The 23,279-nt window shown below is 35.8% G+C and overlaps 1 protein-coding gene across 3 annotated transcripts in view; it reads left to right on the forward strand.

Moving 5' to 3' along the window:
- Nucleotides 1–23,279, forward strand: part of sfl (N-deacetylase and N-sulfotransferase sfl) — a 143,759-nt gene that overhangs the window by 115,580 nt on the left and 4,900 nt on the right. For all 3 annotated transcript variants that reach the window (XM_073084875.1, XM_073084874.1, XM_073084876.1), the window contains exons 11-14: nt 3,754–3,974; nt 12,155–12,310; nt 17,728–17,844; nt 19,615–19,797. In XM_073084875.1, the coding sequence (XP_072940976.1) occupies nt 3,754–3,974; nt 12,155–12,310; nt 17,728–17,844; nt 19,615–19,797 (677 nt within the window). The remainder of the gene's footprint in view (nt 1–3,753; nt 3,975–12,154; nt 12,311–17,727; nt 17,845–19,614; nt 19,798–23,279) is intronic.

Genomic DNA, 23,279 nt, shown 5'->3' on the forward strand with positions numbered 1-23,279 from the left:
GATGAATGAAAAAGATTATGATTACGTCAGCATCACACCATTTACCTACGCCGCCGTCGCACCGTGCACGTAATATCTACTTTTTGTAATTGAATCACACGTCATCTCGCTACGAAATCAGGAAGATGAGGTTACAAAATGCATTTTGTTTAATCAAAACCCAGATGTGTTTGCAGGTTTCCATATAACGAAAAATGTTTTTCTAACTTCATGAAATGATAAAGGGTTTTGTTAATGTATTTTGAATACAGATCATGTTTCCATAAAACTCTCCAATTATAATGCAAACTTGTCTTACGATACACATCCACTAATACCTGTTTGACTAAACATGTTGGTGGTGGCTTAACATTAAATCAACCCCATTTATTTTCCAAATTTTAGTATTTGTCGTTATAGTGGCGATACATACCCTGTAATATAGTAGTATGTCTGTTTGGATTGAGAGATAGAGCCTTATTACAGACGGACAGACAGCGGAAACATTTTGGATGAGGAAAATGAAGCGATTATATCGAAAATTAAGCATCATTTGAAGTTCAAAAGTGGGCGCTGCTGTGGGAGAGTATAATAGGGATTCCTATAAAACACTATTTCTGTGTCAAGTTCCAAATAGTCTTATTACCAATTGAAGTTCCCTAATGGCGCAGTTCGCTATCAAAATAACGACCTTTAAAGGTAAATTTATGCCTCTGATAATAAATTGCCGGCTCAATTTCTTAAGTGCTAAGACTACTTTCATCATGCCCTTGGAATACAGGAAAATAAATTAAAATAAGGTGACACCGTTTGTCATACAACAGTATTCTTTGTGAACGAAATAAAAGTAATGAAGGTAATTTTTTACATAAAAAGAGATTTGTTATTTTCCTTTTAAAAATGTCAGAAGTTAACGTAGCGAGAAGATAAACGTAACAGTCAATACAATTATAGGATGTTTTTTTATCTCAATTATGTCCTGATTTCGATAATGTATATCTGTTTTTTTGTTTCTCTATCATTTTGTTATACATTATTTGGGTTATGTATGATTTAATTGTTTATTTATGGCATTTCTATATTTTTTAAGTTAAATGTTGAGAAATATGAGGTCAAAATTTACACAAAAATCATATAAAGTTTGTTCATAATCTTTTTATTATTATTTATTTATACGTTTATAAAAACTTATAATAATGTTATTTTTTATGTGAAATTCTTTGACAAACCCCTATTTAGAATTCCTAAGTATACTTTATGGAATTCTATAGTTAAGATAATCCGTACGACGCGGTACTGGTAAGATTCATTTTAGTATAACTTTAGTCGACAACATCCTATCCCGGTTTTCAACAGTGCACAAGAGTGGAATCGCAAGCCGGCACCTCGGCTGACTTACTGAATAGGATTAGAAATCTTGGAATAGTTAGAATACAGTTTCATTTCTTAATAGAGTTGTAGGTAGTAATACAGTTTCATTTCTCAATAGAGTTGTAGGTAGTTGTATGTGTAAACTGATGATGTAACATAAATGTTACAATCGCATAAACTTTGCAACATTGTCAAACGTTTTCTGGTTCGAAGTTAACACGAGGTATTTCAGTTTAGTTCTCTTCCACGAGGTATTCAATAATAGGTGTAGCAACGCATATGACTAATCTCTGGTTAGATGTTAATCCTATTTTGGATTTGATAAAGATCCATAGGCGATGGTGACAAACTACCGCCAGATGACCTGCATGCTCGTTTATCTATTACTTTAATAAAAAATGTAAAAGCTGAATGCTTAAAAAATGATAAAACAACTTTATCTCCATTAAGGATTCTGATTTACTTTTGATTGTTATCAAATTAGTCTTGAGGTAGGATTTTTGTAGGTACTACTTAGTTTCAGATACAAATCTCAAGGGTAGCAACACACATCTACATACAACTATATGAAGTCATTATCAAAGCCTTTTTGTGATTTTGTCATAAAATTATTACGAGATCATCTCTATATAGAGATACCTATAGTTTGTGATATGAAGAATAAAATTATGTCTTTCCGTAATACAAAACCTTATGTTAGTAGATTCAATCTCTATTAAGTTTTTTCGCACATTGTATACGAGTACCAAATTGTTTCGTCTACGGAATTCGCAACCCTTGGTGTGATGAAAATTTTGTGGCCTTCCCTATCTTAGATAAAATCTTGTAGAACATTATTTTAGTAATAGGGTCATACTTGGAAAATACGGATGGAATAAATATTGTGGATAATGTACAAAATATTATGTTGTAATATTTTTCTTAGAATTAGATAATGGATCTTCCTAATCAAACCATTGTAATATGAATTATATTTAAACTGTAATCCCTCAAGAAGAGTGATCCTTTATCATTCTTTTTGACGGGGTAAAACCTGAGCATTTTGGGTGAGACACCGGGTTCTGTGGAATTCTTATCGCAGTAAAACTCCCTCGGTGGCTTGCCTAAACGTTACACATAGGACTCCAGGATCCGCATCATCGTCTCTCCCGGGGTCCCCGGCTAGACGTTGCCCATAACCTGAAGGCTCTCTTTAAATGGCCCCATACGACAGGCAGGGTATACCGTAGCTCGTATTCTACTCCCGAAGTATAGGGACACTTCTAACAACATTCATACCGCAGTCAAATTGCAACGCATTCTATCATAAACATTTCGTACCGCAACAGGAAATATACATTTTTATATCAACGCAAATAGAAAAAAATAAAACTAGCAGATGAAATATTACCAAAAACAATTTTGCAAAACCGGCTGACTCAATTTGTAAGATTGATTCCCAAAGCGTATCGGACAAATTCGCGCACGGGATGTGCGGAATACACTGAAAAATACCTTTTTTATCAGTTTTGCACAGATAAAAGGATATAATCCGCACCGACGGCCCGCATTTCCAACATTCTATCAATATTGTTTGTGTTAAATAAAACCAAAAATATTCAAAATGCATGAAAGATGGGCTACATTACATTTTATATTGTTTTATTAAATCGAATATACACATATCTACTATAACTTGAGCAATGATTCCGAACTTTGCGTTTCTATTGACTTTTTATGACAATAAGCACTTAGTTTTAAGAGAAATGGCCAGTATAGTTCCGTCTTTACAATTTTGTTGTAATAAACGAAATAGAGACGGAAAGTTTAATATCAAGGACGAGATGTTATGAAGCTTATATATTTTTCGACAAGTACTCGTGTAAATTTAACGAAGTTGTAAGAAAATCTGTTTTTGTGATACACATTTAATAATTTGTTGATTAACGTTTACATAAGATTTTTTCAGTCTCTCAATTAGGTTCTTTGTTATTATTTTCAATACTAATGATAGTCCAGTCCAGGGACATAGGAAATTAGATTCAGTCCATCAGTTTTGGAGGTCCGGATTTGAATCTTTATACGGTAGTATCAAAAATATACGCCCCCTATAACCAAGTATTCACTTGGTTGACTGATTAACATCAAGATAGAATTAAGCATAAGATTAATCCGGGTACATATAATCGCCACACCTATATCTTTCATTAAGAAGATCTTGCGTATGCGTGGAAGGGAAGAAAGTTTTGTATATAAAGTTGCTTACAGATGTCCTAGAACATAGTCTACTCGTCGTAGGTTCAAACGTTTTTAACGCATTGTAAGTCCCTAGTTAATAAAATAAGACAATTCACCGGCTATCTACATACTTAACGAGGTTTTCCCATCAAAAACGTATGTTTTATTTAAATACATGTTCAACAGAACCCGTGCGACGACGTCCGCCACCGTCGCATCTGGTCAAAGGGCAAGTGGTGCGGCACGCTGCCCAAGGTGCTGGTGATCGGGCCGCAGAAGACGGGCAGCACGGCGCTCTACACGTTCCTGGCGATGCACCCCGCGCTCGTGCCCAACCTGCCCAGCGCCGCCACCTACGAGGAGCTGCAGTTCTTCAACAACAACAACTATCTCAAGGGGTTGGATTGGTGAGTGTTACTGAATTACAATTAGACTTTTAAATTGACCTCCCAAGTCCTGTCCGCGACAAAATTATAGGGTACGCTGCCTAGTAGTATTAGTAGTCGTTCGGAGATGGAAACGCAGATTTTCAGTAACAAAAATCTAAAAAGCCGATTAAAGATTGTTTCCAAGTATTATTTTTTAGAATAGGCTCCATTCCTGGAAGCACGTCCAAGGTAAGATGGTGAAGTACACTACCTGTGAAAACTGCTAGCCATATATGTATATTGTATATAGTAGAGATGCACGATAACTATCTCAATTGATTCGAATGGTGAGGTAAATTGGGCCCTATTGCCCGTTAGGAATAAGCTTTACAAATTTTAGCCTATCGCAATTTGAATTTTTTACGCTTTATTTACTATTCTGATAATATATTATTTCCATATAAACTTTAGCACATTATACATGTCTCTTAATAGCTTACTATTAGTTATAAATATAGTTATAAATATTATTATTATAAATTAGTTATAAATATATGTAAACTTATTATAAAGTCATAACAAGAAATCTTTTGAATCGAAATGACTCGTAACTTTCAGCCGAGGTACTACATAGCAGTGATGTGTCATTACATAGCGTGTAAAGGAAGGCACATTATTAATGCACACGTACTATGCGTACGTGATTACGTTGAGTTCGCGTCACTCCGGCTGATTTGATATGTCATAAACTCATAAGTGTTATTATTCATCGACTTAATGTTTATGCCGATGACGTAAGAGTTTTGAAGATGGAACCCTTCGTTTTTCAATCAAATCGAATGTTTATTTGCCTAAATATAGATTTAGCATGGTTTTTAAATTAAAATATGAATATTGCTGTTTTCGTCCTGGAAATGAAAAAATGCAAGTTCAATTTTGCTAACAACAATATTAACAGTCAAATTATATGTTGCTGAAAATGTCAATGTAAAATATACATACGTCAATAATTTCAACTCCGGAAGCACGTGTTCCTGTCTAATAATTATAGTGTTTACCGCTGTTGTGTTCTAGTTCGAAGGGTGCGGTAATGGAGTGACGCTTACGAACGAACGAAAGCGGTCGTCCTATGCCGCGGCGTGACTTCGCCGCTTGGCGCAGGGTCTGCGGGCCTCGAGGGATCCCTCCTTGCCCGGGCAATCTCCTCAGTGGGTAACACTGCCCACCGGTGTTGTGGGCTGCCGTGAGGCAGCGGTGCAGCAATCGGTCCTAACGTGACCTGTGCTAGGCTGCGTGTGTAGATTTTCAGTCCTCCAGATGGTCGGAGGACACCTGCCCCTCGAGTTCACGAGGGAGCGGGCGACCGTCGGGGGGTCGAGCGTGGAGGGGCGCGAAGCCTCTCAGATGGGCATGTGGCCCATTGTCGGCGCATGCGTACATACGATGCGCCAACCTGGCCACAAACCTGTCCAAGGTCGGAACCTTGAGGTCGCGCTCCAGCACGTCGTTCCGAACATAGCGGCCCGCCCTCACGATCGTTCGTAGGGCCTGGCTCTGCACGGCACGGAGACGCCTGCGGTTGGATTCTGACACCAGGGCATACCATGCTGGCGCCGCGTAGGTTAGGCGTGATCGGACGTACAACTTGTACACCCTTAGTTTAGTACGGGTCGGTAGATGAGATGCCAGCACTGGTCGGAGCATCGCTCGTGCAGCACGGGCCTGTCGGATCACGTGGTCCACCTGAGGCACCATGTGCAGCGAGCGATCAATGTGACATCCCAAGTACCTAACTGTGGGCTGCCAAGCTACTTCCCGATCACGGAAACGTAGCGGCGGCGGCATAGTACGCCTGCGGCTGAAAAGTGTCGCGACCGTCTTACCGACGTTGACGGCCATACGCCACTTGTCCAGCCACTCTGGGAGCAGGTCCAGCAAGCGCTGCATCCTGCGTGTTGCTAGCACAGGATCACGAGAGGACGCGAAGTACGCGCTGTCGTCCGCGAACAACGCGAGTTCTACGTCCCTTTCCCATTCCTCGAGGTGACCTTCGAGGGTGGGAATGTCGTTGGTGTAGAGTGCGTAGAGTAGTGGCGAGAGGCAGCTGCCTTGAGGCACGCCCGCACGTATTGGGCGGGGGTCTGAGGCTACGTTCTCGACCGATACAAAGAACTGCCGCCCATCTAGAAACGACGCTATTAGCCGCACCAGCAAAGCCGGCACGGGCGACTCCAACAGCTTAAAAACGAGACCAGGATGCCATACGCGGTCGAACGCCTTCTCGATATCGAGAAAGACGCCGACCGTGTGTCGTCCGTAGTTGGCCTCGCTTGTAAGATGGTGGATCACCCGTGTAAGCTGAAGCGTTGTCGAGTGACCGGCGCGGAAGCCGAACTGCTCGTCCCTTAAAACAAGTAACGGCTGCAGTCGCTTCAACGCCAGTCTCTCGAACAGCTTCGCTATGGTGGGCAATAGCGTGATGGGACGGTAGCTGGCCGGGAGACGACGGTCTTTCCCCGGCTTCGGGAGAAGTATTACCTTCCCCAACTTCCAGGTGGAAGGGAAGTAGCCCGTGCGGAGAATGCCGTTGAAGAGCCTAGTCATAGTGACTATGGCTCCTCTTGGCAGCATTGCCAACGCCATATTCGGCACGCCGTCGGGGCCTGGCGCCTTGCGCTTCGGCAGGCGCAAGGCGGCCTTCCGCGTCTCCGAGGGGGAGATAAACTCCAAGCCCTGGGGTGGCGGTGTCGGACGCCCGAGGAAGTCCTCTACCCACGCCTCTACGATCTCGTGGTGTTCGGCGGCGGCGGCGGATGCGGATGACGCTTATAAGAGGCGTTCTAACTTAGTCCTTAGGATTAGCAATACCTTTGTGACTCCTCAGGTAAGCCAAAGGAAGGCGTATTTTATTAGGGAAAATCGTTAGCGACTTCGTTAACACAATAAGATAATAATTAGCGAACACGAAAAAACATCTTAATGTGACTATATCTACAATTTAACACAATTCTCAAAAAATCTTTGAATGAAAAGTACTACACGGCTTATAATGAAGGTTTAAGGATGACATATTATTAACGCGCACGTACGTAATATGCATACGTGATTACAGCGAGTGCTCGGCGCTCCGATATTATTCAGGAGATACAATATAACTTGTATTATATAAGGATAATTAATCCATTGACTTAATTATGTAAAGGTGCATTGTAATTGTAAAGTGTACTCGTATATCGATAATTGCATGTAAAAATAATTATTTGAGTACGGAATCCTAAAAATCATTCTACAAGAGGGCATTATAGATATGTTTCAGAACATTTGAGTTATAGGGAAATAACATTATTATTTTCTAAACAAAAAATCACCCTATAACAGTTACACCTTATTGAAATTAAAAAGCAATAATTATTTGCAATCGAGTAACTTGCGATGAACTTTGTCTAAGGCGCTTGAACAATCTCGCCTCGAAAATCGTTATTCTGTTTCCGATGGATAATGATAACCTACCGTTGACAAGATTAGTGTTCTATCTGAGATCGGTTACTATGCTACCTGTAAGGTGAGATTCTTCTGAAGTCAAAATCCATAGTTTCACCACTTTAAACCTGTTAAAAAGGATTTATTAAAGAGTTGTAATGTACTTATTGCCGTAACATTAACATATCCATTACTAAATTAAGAGATTATTTGAATGTAGAAATAATTAAATGTGTTTCAAGCTCATACTCATTGCAGCGACGGCAAAGAACACTATATCGCTCAGCGGTGTGAGGCGTGCAGAATATAATTATTATATTTCATTACGTCTACACTATGGTAGTAAATAGTAATTAAAAATGTTAGTAATGAAATGGTTGGATAGTGTCACATAATAAAATATATTTTATTACAAGAAACATTAAAGGGGTGGCTTTGGTAGGTGGGATGTGTTTTTAGAAGTTGGTAGAACACTATGTGGTTCGACTCCGGCGGCACCATGTCCATACCTCTTTCTGCTTAATAACAGCAGTGTTAAACGCTTATGTATTCTAGTTAAGCGAAGCTATTCTAGTTAGGCGAAGCGAGGTAGAGGAAACATAGTTACTTATCCGATGTTTTCCAACTTATTCCTCAGGGATAGAAACGAATCTGTAGCCAAACTCAGGTAGGATACGAATTTTATCTGTGGTTGATTACAGATGTCCTTGGGCGTTAGTAGTCATTTGCCATAAGGTGGACTGCATCGTTTGCCTCTCCAATATTACAGAAATATTATAATAATTATTATAAAAATAAAATTAAAGCATATTTAGCGGTCTATCATTTTTTTTAACTTAGATAACATTTTTTTTATAAATAGAAAGAAAAATAGAGGTAGTGCATGTCTTTCCACAATCATTCCAACATCAAACCACAATTCGTTTTTTGAGACTCAGGAAGAGACTACATGCCGTAATAGGACATAATATAAAATGGGAAATCATGTTCAGTGAAACATATATTAATGACATGTCGTCTTGACAAGTTGTTAACGAACACGTACAATACGAGTACGTGATTATAGAGAGCTGCGTCGTTACATCCGTGTTTTGATATTTTCATAAGCTTTAGGCTACGTTCATACTTGACGTTGTTCCGATCCGGTAATTGTGTACGAAAATTGTGATTGAGAATTTTTAAGGGTACATAATATGGTTTCAGTTAACAGTTATTCATTGTATATCTATACGATTTTTACCGTAGGAACAGCGGGATTCTAAACATTTGTTGCTATCCTCTTAATGATGTGTAACAACTTTACAACAATTGTCTGGTGTAAAAGTAAAACCTAATGACTCGATTAGTCGCTTCGGGTTTGCATGACGAATTTATTGAATGAACTTATGTATGTGTATATTACGATTAAATTACACATATACATGTAATTTTATAGTAGTAATAACATATGAATACTGTTAATGTTTGTCCTAGGCACGGTGTATGCACCTCTTTAATCGGTAAAGGCAGTGTGTACGTAGCCTTATCGTTTTATTTCTGAAATAGTAATTATAATACCTATATTAATAAGAGTAATACTTCAGAATGTGCTACGATTTTATGATTGGTTATTTCGATGCTTTTATAAATACATTCTTTATATTAGGATCAATTATTGACCTAGGATGATTACCTTCAATTGATTCATATTACTGTCTATTGAATTTAATACATTTTTATTGTCGCCGATGTCAAAGGTATTATAATTGTGACAGCGTGCTTTTAAACTAAGGTTATTTTTCCGGCTAAAATATACCTACATTTTGGTAGGTTTCTTATGAGCAAATATTTTTAAAACAAAATATATTTTTAAAACTATTCATTTTGAGGAAAATATTTCCATGGTAGTTATAATTCAATATACGTAGTATAGATGTACAATGTACATAGACTTGATTAGAATACTAATTGCGCTGGATTCAATTTGAAGGACCTTAGATCTATCTGTCTGAGATTTACTTCATGTGAAATGAAATATATTTATTTGTATAGGCCAACGACGGCACTTTCAAATTGTCAGGTACAATATTTTTCTTAAACTACTACCGGATCGGAACGCGTCCTCTACTAAGAAGATCCGGTAAGAAACTCAGTGGGTTTGTCTTTTTTTTTTAATAATCTTTATATCAATGTGTCGATTTAATCTTAATATCATAAATACTCGTGTCTTTATGTAAGCGTGGGCAGTATAATTTGTGTGTAGGTATGTCAAAGCTTCTTAAGCCGTGATTATGAAATTCCCTTTATAAATGCTTAAATACTTAAGTATCAGGTACAGGGAATTCGGAATTAGAAAAGGCAACTCAATGGGCATTAATATTTTATTATGAAACATAGATCACGCAACGTATAATACTTGACTATCAATAGATAACTAATATTTCAAACAGTTATACAGATAAAAATATTTATGACTGTTTAAAGCACTGAGCGAGTTTGTAAATCCGTGGTGCCTCTTGATTGTACGTACAAAGTACTACCACTTTCATTGATGGAAATTAATATAAATTGGCGAATACAAGGCATTTGTTAGCAGATCGAAGTACAGCAACGAGTACAGATGGGTGCACGTTTAAACATTCTTACGAGTTTCCCGTCGATTTATTTAAAAGTACAATCGAATACATGTCGCAATCTAACAGTTGTAAATCGCAACACTATTGTATCGCGACTATTTTGCCGGTATCCAATCAGTTTCTTTGTGTTTACATGACCCTGTTTTTTGTACTGGAGGGATTAAAGTTCTGCAATGTGTTTGTATGCTCGTACGTGCTCCTGTAGCCCTTTCGTAGGATATACAGTTAATGTTTGTGAACAGACGTCGATATACAAAAAGTTGATGATAGTTGAACTACTCGTATGTTCATGCCTATTTCAGTCTGTGTAATGTTGCGGTGTTCTTTAAATGTGTGTTAAAGACTTTTTGACTTAGTACTTAGAGTTAGCGTGTGTAGTGAACACTAGGATTCTTATACTATTAAGTGACCGGTTCAAATATCCATACATAATTACATATTCTTTTAGACTCTACTTCATATTAAAACTACTTTTAAGATGAATCAAATTAAACGATTAATATATTAATTATTTTGTAAGTTATTCTGAATGTTACCTAAATAATGTTACCATAAATTTCAAACATTTAAGTATTCCGTTTTGTATTTTTTCAGTTGTACCTAAATTTTCTTCATTATAAAAAGAAGGTTGTTAATTAAAACGAAAATTTTCAAATTTCAATACAATCCGGTAACGAACCTTCCCAAGTTTCTCATTTACGCTCACTGAATACATTCAGTATTTGACCCACATAACGGTATTACTTCGCCATATTAAATGCCTACAGTAGTTCCCGTGAATACAGCAGCTACATAATTTCCAATTTTCATCGTTGTACTAAGCCACGTGTCCTAGTACCAATGAGCTACGATTACTTCAAGTTGCAAATGTAATGTGATCAATACATATTATAAATAATAGTTTTATTTACATACTTCATGGTAATCGAGCTTTCTGTCCATGTTTTACTTAGTGATTACTGCCGCGTATAGACTTCTGTAATCAACCCCCATACAACTGGAGTTCCATTTAAATACGTATCGTCTATGGCCTAAATGACGAGTATCGCTTGTGACTAATTTGGAAAGTAGCTTAATATTGTTAAATGTAATTATATCAGGCATGACCATACTTCAGGGAAAAAGACTTATTACTAAAACACAAGAAATAATACATACAGGCGCGCCTAGTAGGTCCTCCTTTTTGAAGTGTGTAAAAATATTGGGCGGATATCCTTCCTATACTTTCGTGTTGTATGTGTATGACAAGAGGTTTACGCCGATAATTCAGTGGAGTTTTGTTACGAAGGTCGGTAAAACTAACTTTGAATTACCTGCACAACTTTACAACACTACATAGGTAACCCTATAAATATGTAGCAAAAGTAACATGATAGCGAAACTAACACAAACAAGACTCAATCTAATTAAACTCAAACGTCATTAGCATAGAAAAGGCTTTTGCTGAGAGTATCTATTTTTGTACGGATTAAAGAATAAAAGACGTCGACAGTACTGCTGAAACTCTTTAAACTTTAACGCTAGAGGGCGCGTCGAACGCGGAAACTTCGATAACATTTTCGCACGACAACATTGCATTTGTTAGCTTTTGTTTGTACAAAACATCTACTTTGTAGTTAAGTGGATTTTTCTTATAAGAATGTAGATTACATTTATCGTACTAGAGGGTAATTGGGTGCGATTCAATTGCTCAATATAAACTTAATACCTGACGAGACAATTTTACCGAAATACTTTCAACACCAAACACTATATGATATGATATATATAGGTATATTGAACTTACATTTATATGTTTTCGTGACGTCAAGTCCTTTTTATGAAATGATAACGTTTATAATTTAAAGCTATACTATATAACCTTTCGCACTATCAGTAAAAAGTAATCTGTATTCTGTAGAAAGTTGTTCAATACAAATGTCGTACATTTCTCAAGTATAACAAGGCAATTTTTGTAGTTTAAGATAAGTTTGATGGGCACCTTGCTCTTAATGAGTCTTATTACAAAAGTTAGTTTTATATTTTTTTAATGACTTACCCTGACTGTAAAAGTGATCTTCTTGTTAATTATTCACAAGAGTCGTATTTCGTCAACGAACTATAAGTAACGTGTTATACCACCAGGTACCTGAACTTCTTCCCGCCGAGCGGCGGCAACTCTACGCAAATCACGTTCGAGAAGTCTGCGACGTACTTCGACGGAGACCTGGTGCCGCGGCGAGCGCACGCGCTGCTGCCCAACGCTAAAGTCATCGCTATACTCATATCGCCCTCCAAACGGTCAGTATTTATTTATTATATGAATTTTTCTAGCAAGTTGTACATTATGTCCTGTAATAAACAGTAAGTTTTGGTAATTTTAGAAGTGCAAACGACATGCATTAATCTTTTGACATTAACTTTAACAATTTGGATTATTAATGGTTTTAAATACCTACCTAATTCACGTCACGTCACGTCACGTCTACATTCAAAATTGAATTCAAATTGCAAAGTAAAATAATGAATATGTTACTATGTTAAGATTATAACTGTATAACACAAACAAAAAATATGTATATACTGCACTTTGTAACTTTATTCGAATATGTTCCACGTAACCCCCAATTTTGGGGGCATTCCCTCTCCAGATAGCGTTAAAACATTAACTCTATCCAATTCTGTTTATCTTTGTTTTAATGTAATGTAGTTCAATATACAACAAAGTTACTTATAAGATTAAAGAAGAGTAAATAAGAGTGAACATTAAAAGGTTAAATAATAATTCATTTTAGCGTATTGGACTCACTTTTATATTAACTGTGATAATAGAGTAGTGAGGACCGAATAGGTTTCATTCTTTGAACGAAGAAATTATTTGAATTAAGATTTATTACAAAGATATTTTATCATAAAGTCAGATTTAAACACAGTTGGTACTATCTGAAATCTTTAGTTAATAGACGGTGCTATAACTAAGAAATGTTTTAAGTTGTTGGTAATACTGACAGAATTAGGCACCTACTTCAATACTTTTAAGAGCTCTTCAAAGACTTAGGTTTTTCATCGACTGAATATTTTAGTAAAGTTTTAATAACTTATCAGACTATGAAATTTCCCAGAATTATCGGAAAAGCAAATTAATCAGCGTTAAGATTGATCTTAGATAACTGTTGTGGTTCATTAGAAATAAATCTCCATGAGCAGTTTCATACATTCAGACATCACTTAAGCTGTTAACTCTATCATGTCATATGGTAACTAGGTTCTATCTTATATAGTGCTTATATCACCAATCTGTATTGGAACAAGTGGCTATGGCCACTTCATACAAGCCAACTTCTATATCGTAGTACAGTATCATACCACTATGGTCCGTTATGAACTATCTATGTACTTTAATAATAATCAATTTTACCTACCAAAACAAATTTGACAATGATTAGTATGAAGAAATTGTCAAATGGCAATCTCTGGGAAGCAAAGCCATGGGTAGATTGAATATTAATAACGGGCGTTAGTCAATACATAAATCGAAAAGGATCAAATTAAAATGCCTTTTACATAATAATTTCAATTCATTGGATAATAACAAATAAGAGCGTTTCATATACCATATTAATTACATCAAATATGTTACATCAACTATGTTCCCAATTGAAATTCAAAGCCAATACACCAGCTGCTAATGTGGCTATTATTTTGGCTAATGTCATCTGACATACAAATACGATACACTCGTGAGTAAGCTCATTATAATGTCGTCACATGACATCCATAAATGATGCAAACTCATTTGATATTCAAAACAATATCTATACTGAAACGAATGATTGCGTTATCTAATTAAATTGTTCATTTTGGTGAATTTGTATTATACACAACGGCTTTTATGGAATTTAATCCTTTTGATGAATAAAATTGTGTTTGTAATTTCCAATTATAAAATTAATTTTACGTTGGTTTTAAATATGTAATAATCTTAATATTATAAAATCATAGGTTAAACATAAAATATCTTATTTATCCAAATGTAGGAATTACGTACTACTTAGGCACTCATGCTACGAATTTCGTAGCACCCTTTAACAATGCAGTTATGTCACGTGAAAAACTTTTTCAAACTATTTGTGGTATTTTGATGTTATTCAACTATTATTTCCGAATAATTGAATAGTGCAGTATTAAAAATATAAACTATTTATACACATAATATCATTCCTTATAGAAATCCAATTGATTCTAGAAATCATAGACTTTTCTTAATAATCTACGTAGCTACTATATATACTCGTACTTAACATTTTGATACGAACGATTCTCTTAAACATCTCTTGTGTAAACACATATAACCCTTTTCGCTATTAAAGGGTCGATATATTTTCGTGGAAAATTTATACTAAGGCAGCTCAACAGATATTATATTTATAACTTGGTGAATTAGTAGATACGACCAATATAAAAATAAAAAGATTGTATTTTATTTAAATTTAAATTTAAAAAGTCATTCAACACCCATTGTATGGAATTTTAACCACGTTTTTTGTTTAAAGTGAGTTGCGTAGCGTTCGCCGTAGCGCAAAATAGCGGTTGTACGAAGCTTTGGATACTGTTCGATATTTACTTCGATCTTTTTATACAAAACTGGAACTGTTCACTTGTGTGACACTTTCAACGTAAAATTAAACGGGACGTTTTATTATTTTTTATTAAAACTGTATTGTTGGTGCTAGTTCTAGGTTCTTGGTGAATTGGTAGATACGACCAATTTAAAAAATAAAAAGATTGTATTTTATTTAAATTTAAATTTAAAAAAGTCATTCAACACCCATTGTATGGAATTTTAACCACGTTTTTTGTTTAAAGTGAGTTGCGTAGCGTTCGCCGTAGCACAAAATAGCGGTTGAACGAAGCTTTGGATACTGTTCGATATTTACTTCGATCTTTTTATACAAAACTGGAACTGTTCACTTGTGTGACACTTTCAACGTAAAATTAAACGGGACGTTTTATTATTTTTTATTAAAACTGTATTGTTGGTGCTAGTTCTAGGTTCTAGAATAAAAAGTTAAGGAATTTATATTTAAAATGTAAGGAGTGTCTAGTTACATTTACTACATTTTTGCGTATTTCATTCAATCTTTCATTTGTTAATATCCATTTATTTAACGATTAAAATAACGTTAAAATAAAAATATATGAAAAACTTGTCTCTTACTCTATATGTATCTTTATCAATATGCAAGTTAATAGTAAATAAAATCTTACGATGTTACACAGAATGGTGTGCGAAAAGGTTCAATAATGAAATAACGTACCCGATTTTAACCATTCTGAGGAACCTTGTAGGGGATACCCTCTCCCTCGGGAGTCGACCGTGGAAAATGAATTTTATTTCGCCTACAACGGTCCTATCTGTAAAACGAATTTGGGAAATATTAGAAATAAAACATGTAGCATAATAAATTTATGTTTATCATTACCTTTAGGTGGTACGAATCTTGTATTTTCAACCGTAGTATACCGTATATTAATGTTATGTAATAATTTAATTGTTATACCTTATACGAATTTTCCAACTACTGAAAATTCTGTACACACTGTGTACGTATTTAGGTATAGACTTTGTAAAAATATTCAGGAGAGAAGTAGAGCAAGAACAAAGATTAGGTATGAAAGAAAGGAATTCAATAAAAACCCTCGTTCAGTTTTACCGCGATTTGAATTATAAAAGTGGGCTTAGAAATGAGAAAAAATGTTTCATGCAAATAGCTAGTGCTTTTAAAGGGAAACTCTTTAGAACGTAATATAGTGGGTTGTTAAAAATGAAGAGATAATAGAGCCTTAATAGCCCAGCTATTTACTCGGGTAATTGATTGTTATAATCCCTTACCCCGATTTAGCTCTATGAATAAATTAAACCCCTTTATAATTTCCTAATTATTTATTCAGACGTGTTGACAGGGTAGTTAATTATTTTAATATTTTATTCACTTGAAAATTTCATTGAAACTGTAGCTACTCTTATATAGTTGATAAGATTTATGGCGGTCAGAGTCTTACTTCAAGTAAATCTACGTCAAAGTAAGTTATCTATTACTTGGCTCTTTATCGATAATAAATAGTTTGTCCCTTTTTTGGACACAAGTATTTCCTTCTACCAAAAAATTTGAAAGTAAGATTCTCTTATATTATTATCTATTGCTTTGCTCTTTATAAATAAGGCAGTATATCTGCCTGGATTCATAAAACCTGAAAGGAAATACTGAACTTGAAATAAAATACTAGGGATACTAGCTTTCGAATGGCGAAAGAATTTTTAAAATCGGCACAGTAGTTTTTGAGCCTATTCATTACAACCAAACAAACAAACAAAGTTTTCCTCGTTATAATATTAGTTATAATATTAGAAATACGTATATTTTGTTTCTTTTTTAATATAATTTATGAATATCTTAAAATCTTACAAGGCCTAGGGAAATAATATATGAGTATATTCGCACAATACTTATATCATTATTTGAAATCCTGAATTTTTAGACAAACTCCAACATGATGAACTTAAATTCTGATTTTAATTTCGGAGTTCGCAAATAGTGATTCAGATCGTATTTTATTTACATAGAGTCTACAAAGTAATCGGTATGTTATTTCAGCATAGTTTATCTTTCCATCGATACGTAGATATGAATATCGAAGCATTTTTTCATTACAGTCGAAATATTAAACATTAATATTCAGTGGCCGATGGAAAGTTAAGACAAACGTTACCTCGCTATCTGACCTTTGGCAACTCGCAATTTACATATCAATCTATCTCGGAATATTAATCGCGTCTGCCCACCGCCATCGTCATACTAATTGGCTAACATTAAAATTTTAGATTGCTAGAACTTAATAACGGAGGGGGAGGCATTTTTAGGCGTTTAATTAGACGATGTAAAAATGAACGGCTTCTGTCGCGACCTGAGATACTTTCCAAATTAGAAACAAGTTTCGTCTCAAAATGAAATTATGATATCCATTGCATAGTTGAAGATACAAAATTATTAAACATATCTCTCGTATCCAATTTTCTTTTCAAACTTCTACGTTATTTAAAAGCCACAAAAGTTCAGAAAATAATATTCTTGAAAGGCATTTAATAAAAGGTCAACCGAAGTCGAATCTCGTTACTGAAATCCATATGAGACTGAAATGTTATTTGTGTGCACTTTGTAAACAATAGGTCTGATCGTGTTTACGCTTGCGGATACAATGAAATTGATACCCACACGACAATGAACTCAATATTTTAAATTCATTGTAATTGGAATCCATATAACTTGTGACATATTGAACACACGTTCGATTTTTAATTAATAAATAATGAAAATGATGTTATTTTCACTGGTACAGTCATTCGATTTTCCTGCTGGTAAATGACCGTACACAAATATGTATTACCAAATCACAAATCTGAATTCATTATTAAGATATCTGGCCGACCAACACGAATTTACCTAAGTGAGCATACACCAAATAGCCGATATCAATTATTTATTTAAATAATTATTATAGTACTTGGATTTTCCTTTTAGGTCAATTATTTTTCAGCAGTCTGGTTTTTAAAATAATTCGTACAATATGACACAAATGAATACGTGACGGAATTATTTTACGTGAAAATTTGAATGTTGTATTACAATTATGTATATTTTATATAAACTTTGTGACAGGGCGTACTCGTGGTACCAGCACATCCGCTCGCACGGGGACCCGGTGGCCAACAACTACACCTTCCACACCGTCATCACAGCCAACGACTCGTCGCCGAAACCGCTGCGAGATCTCAGGTAAATTTGCACAATGGTCATCACCTTTTTTGTTGTCGCTCCCACCTTGCGATTCCAGATCATGTGGGATTTTTACCCACTAAACCTCTCGGTTCAGCGCTATATAGAGGACTCCGGGATCTCACAATCAATGAGCCTGCCACACAGAAAGTGCAAGTTCAACTCCTGACTTAGGTTTATCTAAGCGGCAAACGCTTCGAAGACGCCCACGCTTATCATTGTCAAAGGTGTCATTCTATCACATTTTGCCATTTTGTCTCCTCAAATAAAAAGATAAGAATGTTCGCCACTACTTTTCTAAATGTTTAATCTGTTCCTTCAAACATGAAATTCTATTTTAGTTTCATTTAAGAACGAGTATTATCTCATCTTATTTTTGACATATTTGCGTCTATTCTCGGGTTCTCTTCGACATTATTATGTTAAACATAGTGCGACATATTCATGTCGTATAGAATCAACCACCGAATACAAATAAAGACACGAGCTCATTATAACGCGACAAAGTTTTCACTTTTTACTTTCCCTCCTCTAGTTTCGTGTCAGAAGCCGCGATTGATTCGTTACGCTAGAATAAACATGGCGACGATCCCACGCGTGTGTCGAAAAAAGAATATTATGTATGTGTTCCTATCGTATACTTTTTTCACTAAAACGTTACTGAAGAGTGTTTTGACACCTCATTTGTCACTGTCGTTGCAGCTGTTTCAAATTACAAAGTTTCGCCTTTGATTAATTCTAAAGAAAATTGTTTTTCCGCTCTTTTGGTGTTTATATTTTACTAAGTTGTGTCATCCGTCCGCGCTCGCTACAAATTGACTTATTGCTAATGAACTCGATACACGCGGGTAGCAATTATTAAAGTTTACTCAATTTTAAATTAACAGAAGCATAGAATGACGTGTATTTTTATATAAATTTTACATAGAATTTTCATACCATCCGCTCGTCGTCGGCGTACAGATAATCGTAAATGGAAACATGAAGTCCAAGTTTTAAAATTACTGCAGTAAAAAAGTCCGAATAGGGTTTGTTCTTTAATATTCCCCATCCAACTGCCTAACTGACTTTGAGAGTTTGTCGAAACACGAATGGAAAAAGTATTCATTGCAACACGACTTTGTCGTCCACGCGACAGCTTCCCGATATTCCATTCCGTAAACCATTCATTTGAATTGCTACTCAGGACCCGTTGAGTGAGCGTAGTCCTATGATAAGGTTTTTTATTGCTACATTAATAAATTGGAAGTGATAATAAAATACAATTTCTTCTGGATTAAGCAAATCAATAATTACTAATTATATTTATAGGTCGTCCACTAAACTATACCTTCCTCTACCAGTCCACTCTGTGCGAACAATCACCTGTACTCAGTGATTTCAAAGTGCTCTTTGTGGTTCGATTCGGAAGGCACTACCACATCTTCTGTTTAATAACACGTTTGGTTTGAAGGGTGTGTAAGGGAGATACACTTATCCAACGCATTCCAACTTTGCAATTAACCCAACGAACAAAATCTGTGGCCAACCTCATAGATATGAGATAGAAACCGAATGTTTTGAGCTTGATTAGGTACAGATGCTAGTGGGTGGACCATCAAGTGAACTGCTCAATTGCTATATCTATGTTAAAAAAAATGAATTAAGGAGATCTTTTAAAGTGGGTAAAAATCGAATTCAAAGATTCCGTTACATACAAACATACATACATACAGGTCAAGCTAATAAAAGCGTAGTAAAAATGTATGAAACTTTGATTAATCCACCCAGGAATCGTTGCCTGAACCCGGGTCGGTACAGCCACTACCTGGAGCGGTGGCTGGCGGAGTTCAGCGCGCACCAGCTGCACATCCTGGACGGGCAGCTGCTGCGCGCGGAGCCCGCGACCGCCATGAACGCGCTGCAGAAGTTCCTCAAGATCACGCCGCATGTCGACTACAATAAGCTGCTCAAGTGAGTTGGTTCACGGCTACATATCTTTATATAAGATACATATAAACACTAAATACTGTCTTATACATATATTTATGTTTACATGTATATTTTTCGTTAAATAGACACGTTTCTTCTTCTTTTTGCTTTGTTACTTTCTTTTTAACTGTTTCAAGCGTTTGTGTTTTGATTTAAACATTGTTAAAGGATATTTAGATACAGCTTTAAGATACATTTCTACTTTCTAGGGTTCTATGGGTACCAACTCAAGGCTGGTTGATCTTAGTTAATACGCAGATCATGTCTTAGATCGATGCCATATGTATATTGGTAAAGACTAGATTGATTAGACTAGATTGGTAGATGTTTATTGGTAAGTCGGACTATTAAAAACTATTAAGCGGATTCATCTTTTATTTCATAAAAAGAGCTCATAAACGGTTATTGCCTGAGATATATTTATAGATTTAAAATTAAATTTTAAGCATTCAAAATTGAAGCATAAAAAATTAAAAAATTGTTTCGCTCGAATTGAGGTGAGAGGACACAAATATATTCAGTTGATGCGTTTAAAAATGAGTAGTACAAGTGTGATGTCTCAGTGATAATTCAGAGTTCCAAAACACGGCAGCTTTACTGCTACTATAAGGCAGAAATAAAACGACTATGATGCCGGCGCTGTAGCGTGGCTAACTTTATAGAAGTTGCTGAATATTTTATTTTGGAAAGTACGCACATACCTACATTTGCAAATGAAATTTACGAGCCTTTCATTTATTATATGTGCTCACAAAATACAAATATGAGCACACATAGATACGAGTTAGGTGAAAAATAGCCGTCAACCGAAAGTTTAATCGTAGCATCAAAACGTGCGCCACGCCTCGATGGCCCCGCTTTGTTTACCGGCGTTGCATATGCGAACAGCGGACAAACTTTTTTATGCATCAACAAGTTTAGCTAAATTGTTTCAAACACCCCCCTGGCTATGCATGTAACCAAACGAAGTCACAGAGGATGATTTAATGATCTTGGTTCGACCAGGTTACGCTTTGCAGACGAGTTTTTTTTTTATAGATGCTATGTGCAGGTGTTTTTTTTATTTTTTATTTAAAGGATGATAAGGTGCGGATATAAGGTCAAGTAACGTCCTTAGAAGCTGCGAAAGTATCTGCGATTGATTTTAAATAGGATTCCTGATAATTGATCCATCATTAGGAAAGAGTAACATGCTTGCATATTCATTATTTGCCACTAAGTAAAAAGTTATCTAAATATAAGTGAGAAGTTCACGGATGTATGTATAAAAATAATCAAAGTAAAATACATAAGCTACATTTTATATAAGAATTATTTAATTATCTATTTTGAGTTTTCATACTGCTTATTTTCATTCCTCTTGTACGTTCGACACAATAGTACGTAATCATGTCCCTCTCGTCAATTCCAATAATTCAGGATATTACTGTAATCAACGCTCGGTTATGTCTCTGTGTCCTCGAGCGCCATTCAGAGACATGACTCACTTAATTGCCCCTACGAGTCACACCTTGATTAGCTTTTGTCAATGTACGAGCCGTTTGCTCCATCCATCCAACTATAGTTGCGAACAAATAGCGCAGTGGTTAGACTTTAGGCCTCATGTTGGAATTCTAACTCTAGGTACCGTTGTTTTTCGAAGTTATATTCTTATTAGATTTTTTTTCTAAAATTGAAGTAGTAGGAGAGCGTGTAGTCCATTTGACGGTTAGAGACCCCTACCGCTCGTAAGCATCCGTAATTAACCCCATATTGTACAGAGGTTCAGATATGAAGTCAATCACAAATGCGTTGTCACTCCTAAGTTGCTCACCTCATACGTAAGTCAGCCTAAAAACACACTACCACCGATATCCAAGAACTACTTCGTCTACTTCATGCTAGAAGTATGTGTACTTCCTCTCTCGAACCATACTAGTTTTACCACCAACTATTTATTTCATGACCGAAGAAAACATGCAAAAAAGCATGTGTGTAAAAAGTTCTCAAAGGTGTGTAAAGACAAAACATCCGCACTTGAATAACGTAGTGGACTCTAGCTTAAGCCTCCTCACCCTGAAAGAAGACTAAGACCATAAATGTACGCAAAAGCTACGTAGAAATCCATATATACCAACTCAATGCGAAATTACAATTTCGCTCTCAAATAATGTACGTAATTTACGAATTAATTACGTGCACGCGCGCGTAGGTGAACGATCACGTCACGCATCGACAGTTCTCCGTTGAACAAAAATATTGTTCATATTTCATTTAACTGAAAATCGTTTATTATTTCAGTTCCATTTATTACAAGAATAATATCGTATTCATGCGCTAAAGTAGTCTCGGTAAAGTATTTTGTGAAAATCGGACTAATTAATGAAATTGATTTACAGTGGGCAATATTTTTGTAGTGTTTGTATACGTATTAATTAAATTATGAACCGTATACAAGAGGATAGTGGACATTGCACGTGCAATATATAGCAATACATTTGTTATATTTTCATTTGAGAATAATTTAAAATGTTAATGTTATAAACAATATTTGAAGGAAGGATGATTATGGTTCTACCGGGGAGGTGCCATCGCTACACCTGTTTCTTGTGAAGCAGTTCTTGCGTTTCGGTATTCAATGGAAAGATCTGGATGCCGGCTGTTTTACATAATATGAGGCGAGCATCGTCCTCAGAAGCGGCAACACATCTGTAATCGGCTTCGGTAAAATCCCTGTTCTACAGATGTCCCTGTTACCATCAAACGGACTGCAAGCTCGTTTGCTATTTGAATCTTATAAAAAAGTAAAATTAATATGTATAAAAACTTTCGTTATTTATAATTACTTCATTGATCATTTGTGTCACATACATTGAACATCATTAAAATAACTCACTCGCTATGTGTGACACAATGGAAAAAATAACAATTTTGAGTACATCCATCGTTTGCGAAATCAGTTAAAACAGAATCGTGTTAATATGCCATTCAGGTCCTTTGTGCTCTCGATACAATAGTCGTGTACCGCTCTGTCCAGTTCGTTTTACGTCTGTTTCGATCATTAGGTTTATTACTGTAATCAACCTGTGGTTATGCTTCAGCCTTGCATTACGTTTAAACATGATTCGCATGGTTTGCCGATTCTCACCTTATTATGACCTTGTTAAGCGTTGATGTGTTCTAGTTTGACAGACGTAGTAAGGAACACTGATGTGGACAAAGTGTTTTAGCTATGTCTTTTTAGGGATAGCAAAGCAACTTGGGCCGATCTCGGAAAGAAATCAAATCTTACAAGAGGTTTATTACAAATATCCATGGATTGAAACTTTGCAAGAGCTACTTTGTAGCTAGTTTGATGCCTCGTTAATTAAAAATTGCACATAAACCGACAAACTCATGATATAGTGACTGCTTGAAAAACTCCCCAATTAAATAGAGAAAGCAAAACACCCGTGTTACAAAGTGGGGTGAATTGTAATTCGGCG

This window comes from Epargyreus clarus, unplaced genomic scaffold (assembly GCF_041222505.1).
Source record: "Epargyreus clarus isolate Ecla_fem2 unplaced genomic scaffold, WU_Ecla_fem_2.2 ptg000021l, whole genome shotgun sequence".
Classification (NCBI taxonomy): domain Eukaryota; kingdom Metazoa; phylum Arthropoda; class Insecta; order Lepidoptera; family Hesperiidae; genus Epargyreus; species Epargyreus clarus.